The sequence below is a fragment of the Nannobrachium achirus genome (genome assembly GCF_963921795.1).
Source record: "Nannobrachium achirus genome assembly, chromosome: 8".
Classification (NCBI taxonomy): Eukaryota; Metazoa; Chordata; class Actinopteri; order Myctophiformes; family Myctophidae; genus Nannobrachium; species Nannobrachium achirus.
In genome coordinates, this window is record NC_137817.1 from 59,766,597 (window position 1) to 59,774,544 (window position 7,948).

General features: G+C 42.2%; 1 protein-coding gene across 1 annotated transcript; it reads left to right on the top strand.

The window, feature by feature from the left end:
- Positions 1–3,724: 3,724 nt before the first annotated feature.
- On the top strand, positions 3,725–7,702 carry LOC308290260 (microfibril-associated glycoprotein 4-like; the record flags this gene model as incomplete). The annotated part of the gene is made up of 4 exons (XM_080732046.1): positions 3,725–3,946; positions 5,127–5,223; positions 6,195–6,368; positions 7,449–7,702. The coding sequence occupies 4 exons, from the start codon at positions 3,725–3,727 to the stop codon at positions 7,700–7,702; spliced, it is 747 nt and encodes a 248-aa protein (XP_080588172.1).
- Between the last annotated feature and the right edge of the window lie 246 nt (positions 7,703–7,948).

The window sequence follows — 7,948 nt, forward strand, 5'->3', positions numbered from 1 at the left end:
GAAAATCTTACACCAAAGGCCATAACTACCTACCTACCACCATACTGCATCCCTCACTTCATCTAGTAACTACCTACTACCAATCATCATACTGCATCCCTAATCTAACTACCACTAGATTATCAGGGGATTTGCAGAACATTGAGCTTGTAGATCAGGTCATTTTGCGTGTGTGTGTGTGTGTGCGTGCGTGCGTGCGTGCGTGCGTGCGTGCGTGTGTGTGTGTGTGGGATGTGGGCTATGTCATTATTTTCTGTTGCTGTTGGTAGTCATGGTTGCCAGCTCCCACTTGATGTCATGTGGGAGTTCAGACTGCTTAAGGCCATAATGAATAACTGATAGCTTGCATAATGTCTTCAAAGTAGGACGTAAATCTAAGATGTACAGGTCATCATCATCATCAACAGGTATGTTGCCTGCTTTGAGTCCTCCAAAGATGATAATACAATCTCCCACCATGCAACAGCACATCCCATACATCCTACAGGGGTCTTTCCCCTTGGGCTCAACCTGCTTCCAGGAAAAGGTCTCTGAATTGAATTTCCACAGATCATTGAAGCACTGGTTCCTATTCCAGCCACCAAATATGTACAGCTCTCCATTGTAGGCAAAGGCTGAATGATAATAACAATGTTCTTCTGGGAGGTGTCCAGAAGGTGTGCTCATCCAGCAGTTGGTCTCTGTGTCAAACACTCTGATGCTGTTGTAGAAACTTCCCCCCCAGCCCCCAAATGCAAACATCTTTGTCCCGATGATGGTGGCAGAGTGACCTTCTGAAGCAGGTGGAGGAGTTCCTCTGGTGTTGATTAAAGACCAGACCATTATGGTGGTGTCCAACTTGTACATGTCATTAGTATATCCAATCAGCTGGGTGAGTCCTCCATGCACATACATGACCTTCTCCAGGACACAGGCTGAGTGGAGCCACCTTGCTCCTGGAATAGTCCCAGAAATATTGGGTTTGAACCATCTGTGGGTGTCGACATCAAAGGCATAAAGCACATTGCAGTAAGGATTCCCTCCCCAGATGTAGACAGTCTCTTCTACCAGCACAGCTGTGTGGCCCCAGCGCCCAGAGGGGACCTCAATGGGACTTTGTCCTCTTCCATTTGTCACTGGGGGCAACTTCCTCCAACGCAAAGACAACGTGTTGAAGATGTGGACTTCAATCTGACCACTGTTGGTCCCTCCAAATGAATACAGCTTGTGTCCGACCACCACAGCAGCATGGCAGTACCCTTTAGGTCCTCCTCTCAGATGTATGGTCCAGTGAAGCATTTCACCCTGGGAATCAGTGCAACTCTTTTACAGGATAAGTCGTTAAACTACTGAACAATCTGAACAAGTTGTTTGAATGACACTGTGCTCGTTTGACGATTACTTTTAAAGGACAATTATATTTGTTGTTTGGATTACGTCATTGTGTGATGACGTATAATCATATAGAATAGGCCTAAAATATCAATCCATCCATCCATCCATCCATCAATCCATCCATCCATCCTCTCATGTCAAGTCCCCTCTCCGTGTGGTGTTTCACAAGGATCAGTTCTGGGTCCTGTACTTGCCCTTGGTAATTGTGGGCTCGCCTGAAAGGCGAGAACACTATGTTATCTTCATTATTTATGTAGTGAATTTATTCGAAAACGTGAGTTACTAGTTACTTTGCAGGTATAAATTATAATATAAAACATACATTAAGCCCTATTCTATACCTTGGCCATTTGAAAATAGCCGATCTACAAGCTCACAACTCACAGTTGTGAGCTTGTAGATCTGCTATTTTAAAACATTTTGTACTTTTACTTTTGGTACTTTAAGTACATTTTGATGCCAATACTTTTGTACTTTTACTTAAGTACATTTTGATGCCAATGCTTTCATACTTTTACTTAAGTACATTTTGAATTCTGGACGTTTACTTGTAACGGAGTACATCTACAGTGCAGTATTGATACTTTTACTCAAGTACAAAATGTGAGTGCTTTTACCACCACTGTATTAAAGCATTACACATTTAAAGATTCAAGTAAAGTAAAAGTACCTCAAAATTGTACTTAATTACAGTACTTGGTTACTTTACCAGCACTGGACAAACCTCTCCTGTGTGCAGGTCTAAATTATGTCAAAGTTCAAGATAGGAGAAAGGAAAAAAACACCCCACACATGTCAAACACAGATGTAAGGTCTCCGTAGCTTATCTTGTGGGTTGAGATTGCATGGTGGAGATAAGCCTGGGTAGGTGGCTATAAGTGTCCCCCCAACTCTGACCACTGGCTGTGACTCCTGTGCTACCCTACAACGACAACCATGCAGGTAATAGAATATTAATATAATATAATGTAATAATATGCTCCATATTATAACAAGGGTCTTCAACAGGGGGTCCGGGACCCCTAGGGGGAGTTACTACTGGGGGTCCTCCAAATCTAGAAAGTTTTTGCTTCTTTCTTAAATTAACCACTTGTCCATATTCTGAAAGCTTTAGCCAAAAATAGCCGATCTACAAGCTCACAACGCCTCGCGCTGCGAGGCGTTGTGAGCTTGTAGATCGGCTATTTTTGGCGAAGAGCTTGGATGTAGCGGTGAGAAAGAGCAGACTAAGTACTAGACTAAGAGTGAAAGGTCAAGTATTGACAGTTCAAGTGGTTAAATATCTGAAAACACACATTGACATGAATTCATAATACACTGATGATCGTTGCTGTCAAAAAATGAAACTATATGGAATCTATGAAAAGGTTGTGGGGGGTCCCTGCTTCATCTCTCTCTCTCTCTAAGGGGTCCTTGGCCTGAAAACGTTGAAGACCCCTGTTCTATAATAGATCATATGAATTTAAGAGTGTCACTGTCAGGTATCTTAGGCTGGCAGTTGTGTGTTGAATTCAATCGATTCTCTCCGGGATGCAACTTGATTTGTAGGCTAGGGATTCTGCATAGCAACAGGACATCTTTTTAAAAACAGGCTGTCTGAACCGCAAAGTGTAAGCCCCTCGCGATTTATGCATTTACTACATCTGGGGCTGTCACGATTATGACATTTTACATGACGATTAATTGTCACTCAAACAATTGCGATCAACGATTTCATTGTGTTTTTGTCGTTGACAATTACATTTCTGTTTGGCTTTTAGGCTTTGAAGTTGCACATGGTAGATATGACACATAACCTATTATACAAAGAAATTACTGACACATTCGACAACTTTATACTTAAAAAAGAACATTGATAGTGGAAATAGCCGCAACGCGCCGCGATGCGACACATTGTGAGCTTGTAGATCTGCTATTTCCACTATTTTTTACTTAAAAAAATACATGAACATTTTTCAACATGGAAACGATTAGGACGATTATGAAAAAGAATCGCGATTATGTCAATTAATTGCGATTAGACGATTATGTAATAATTGTGACAGGCCTGACTATATCGGCATGATATGTCATGATGTACTGTATGTGTTATACTCCAGTCTCTGGTAGGGATGGGACGATATGAACATTTCATATCACCATTATTGTGAGATTTTGTAGGAATTGAAAAAAAGACTGCATCAAGTACGTATATTGTAAGTACGTTTTACCAATTATAGAGGGTTTAAATGGTACCGGATATGCAGCTCGGCAAATGAAAGGTGAATTGATCCCAGTGCATGACGGAGGACGATATCACGATAAATTCAATCTCCACGATACGATTATGGTGAGTGAGTTTTTTATCACGATGAACGATAACAACGCTTATCGTCACCATCCCCAGTCTCTGGCTCTGTTGGCGGTGCTCCTCCCCGTGGCGGTGCACTGTGCGGCCTTCTACCCGCTGGAATGTGGCGAGATCCAAGACTCGGGCGCCAAGACCAGCGGCGTGTACCGGATCTTCCCGGCGGGACCCAACTCCCCGCGCCACGCCTACTGCGACATGGACACCGATGGTGGGAGATGGACGGTCAGTGACCCCACCGCCGCACTAGCCGAGAGAAATATTACTCCCCAGAACCTTTACGGGGTTCATTCTTTGGTTCCATTCCTACGCTTTCTGAGACTAGCAGAAACATAATAGTGACCAATTGGTTCATTTTGTACACAGATTCAGACCTGAGGCCGATTCTTAAAAACGCCTTTAAAAAAAAAATATATATATATATATATATATATATATAGTTTTCTGAAAAACGTTTACGAATTTCTTTTTTTTTCTCAGCTTCTGAAGCCGATGGAAACATTGAATAATAAAAAAGTACCCTTATTTTCATTAAAAATGTTTAATATTTTTTAATGAACATTAGGGGAAATTAAAGTCATTTTCAGTAATGGACAAAGCTGTCTTTTTTATTTCATATGTCAGTCTACTACAGAGGCTGAGAAATAAATTATAGCAAACACCTAAAATCACATAGAACATGTTCCCGGCATGAAGGCTACGACAACGCATAGGTTAAAACAGGTCTAAATGGGTTGACATCGGGGAGTTTACTGTGTGGTTTGTCCTCGATTGATGAATTCCTGTTTTCTACGCGGTATGCAAAACTAGCATTTTGGATATGCATGCAGAGGCAGCACCGCACACATACTAACTGTTTCCATTCCGTTTGAGATTATTTCATTTTTGACATCTTTGATCTAAACATTCCACAGCGGATGTGTGTGTCCCTGTTCTAACCCTGACTAATATATGTGCTGTTATCTTTGTTATCGCCCGAGCGCGCGCGCGCACGCACACACACACACACACACGCACGCGCACGTGCACGCACACGCACACGCACACACACACACACACACACACACACACACACACACACACACACACACACACACACACACACACATGACTCTGAACGACAAAGACTGAATTTGGTTGTGCAAGGTGGATGTGTGTTTGACACGGACATATCACTTGACTTTGATTTCCTTTAAATGTTAAGTGTGTTATGTTTACAATTTCTAATTATTATTAGTATGGTACATTTGGTTTCATTTGACAGTGTACAAATGGAACCAAATTCATTTGGTTCCATTTGTACACTGTCAAAGTTAAGGGGAGACCTTCACATTTTAAAGTTTGAGAACCAGTGGTTTACAGTATATTCAATTAAATGAAGTATTTTGTGATGGTTCTGGTCTAGGTCTTCCAGAGGAGGATGGATGGAACAGTGAACTTCTACAGAGGATGGGATGAATACAAGTATGGATTTGGATCCGCTGCTGGGGAGCACTGGCTGGGTGAGATGTAGCTTATTCATTCATCGCTGCATGCGCAAACTATCCGGAAAAAAATCCACTAAATCGTATAATAAATCCTCATTGGTTTTGTTGAAAAGTACCAGTGGAATACCTTTTAGCACTCATGAATTATGCAACACAGCATACAACTAGTTTTCGTGTTTATCAACATATCCCAAGACATTAGGTGGCTTCTATGCTTCGCCATGCCACTTAACACATTAAAAACTGGAAAACATTTTCGATTTTAGCTTCTTCGTACCGCACTATGCGCTTGTAGATCTGCTATGTTTTTAAATCGTGTCTTTGAATATTCTTGACCCGATTCTATAAATGTCTTCTAAATCCTTCTAAGGTTTTTAAATGTCAGTGGTGCTCAAACCTTTTCAAGTGAAGGACCCCCAGAATATTTGGTTCCAGCTACCCCCCAGAAGCAAAATTTGAATTACGAAAGTTTGCACACATTTTCACTACTTTTCGAAAATAGCAGATCTACAAGCTTGGAGCGCAACACTCGGTGCCGCACTGCAGAGCTTGAATATCTGCTATTTTTCAATAGTTAGTTTCATATATGTGTTTCGATTAAAAAATGACCACAAAAAGGATAAAATAATGATAAAATAAAAAATTTGGCCATTGTCGGGCCGACACTTTGTTTACATCCTAGTCTAACACTATCAAAGAATAGACTAGAATGTAAACAAAGTGTCGGTCCAACAATGACCAAAATGATTATTTTATCATTATTTTACGCTTTTTGTGGTCATGTTTTAATAGAAACACATGTATGAAGCTTATTTTTTTATAAAATATTTTCGAAACATTATTTTTATTTTAGCATCCGTTTTTCAAGAAAAAGTTGACTATAGCTCCTTTAAAGTATATAATGAAGGCCCCTCCACCTTGGGCCCTAGTAACTCAGTCCCACTGTTCCCCTCCTTGTGACGCCCCTGCCTGTACAATCTAATCAGGTCTGGACACGCTGGAGCTGCTGATGCTCAACCAGAACCAGACCTACGAGCTGAGGGTGGACATGGAGGACTTTGAGGGAGAGAGCGCCTTCGCCCTCTACACCTCCTTCTCCATCGGCAGCGAGCAGGACGGATACAAGCTCAACATCGGTGCCTTCAAGGATGGAACCGCAAGTAAGAGAGAGAGAGAGAGTTATTTTGGAGGGTCCCCAGATGATTAACTTAATGTGAAACATTGTTTTCTCACTCAACAGTGAACAAACCAACATAGAGTTTAGGTGTATAGAGCATACAGGGGCATTGGGCAACGGGCGGCCCGGGGGCCACATGCAGTCCCCACGATCACTTAATGCGGCCCGCCGGTTAATATCGGAATACTGATATATTATTTATTTCAGCTGTTACAATTCCAAACATGCAAACATGACCCACTTTAATTACTTCAGTTTATATTAGTAGCTTAATGACTTGTACTTTTTTAGCATTCCAATTAAAAAATAGCTAAAAATAATAGCAGATCTACAAGCTCAAAATGCGTCCCACTGTGATGCGTTTTGAGCTTGTAGATCTGCTATTTTTGGCTAAAGTTCTCAGAATATGCTAAGTGGTTAATATAAAAAAGGAGAAAAAAAGTTTCTATCACACAAAGATTTGGAGGACCCCCTGTTATATCACACTTTTGCCCTACTCACATCTCCGTCACCGTTGCTCCGATCCATGACGAACTTTGCGTACACACTCCTTGGCTGCCAAACCACAACCCCCACTCATTTCTCACATGGCCCTCTTCAAGCGCCACCATGAGGCCGATCTCTACAGTCATGTCATCAACATGGATATGTCTCATTTCCCATATTCCCTCCTGATTGGCTACCATTGCCTTCTAAAGTTTGTGTATGCGACCTGACGGTGGCTTATCTCCCGATTTAGGGAGTCTTACCGGTTATTATAATGCATATCGTCACTGTCGGGCAGAAACCTCGTATCTCCAAATTTCAAATTTGTATGTCTTTTCCGCAAAGTAAAGCCCTGCTTCATCATACAAGGCCGTCGCACAAAAGTAGTGAAAACAGCCGATCTACAAGCACACAACGCCTCGCAGCGCGAGGCGTTGTGTGCTTGTAGATCGGCTGTTTTCACTAGTTTAGATCATTTTTAAAATGATGAATACAAAATGAACGGTTTTGGACATACAAGGTTTCCACCCGACAACGACGATATGATATGAATTATGTCCTGTTCTCGTCCATGCAGACGACGCCCTCAAATACCACAACGGCCAGAAGTTCTCCACCTACGATCGCGACCAGGACGACGACCGCTGGAAGCACTGCGCCAAGAAGCACGAGGGAGCCTTCTGGTTCCTGGCCTGCGCCAACGCCAACCCCAACGGCGTCTACATGTGGGGCGAGAAGGACAAGGAGACCGGCGTCTGCTGGTGGCCCTGGAAGAAGTCCAACTACTCCCTGAAGTCCATCTCCATGAAGATCAGAGCCCTGGTCGCCTAAGATGTGCTGCTGCTGAGCCACTCTGCAGGGGCGTCAATTGGGTATGGCAGGGGTATGCAGCTGCCATACCCTGGGTCCAGGGAGGGGAAATAAAAGTTACTTTTAAATATAAATCCATGATTGTCTCTTTGTCTATCTGTGATGGTTATTATGTTGTTAAATTACAGTAAAATAACTACAAATGCCAAATTTAGCAAAATGGTCACTTTACAAGGTATTATGATTATTCTCCACACTGTATTCTCC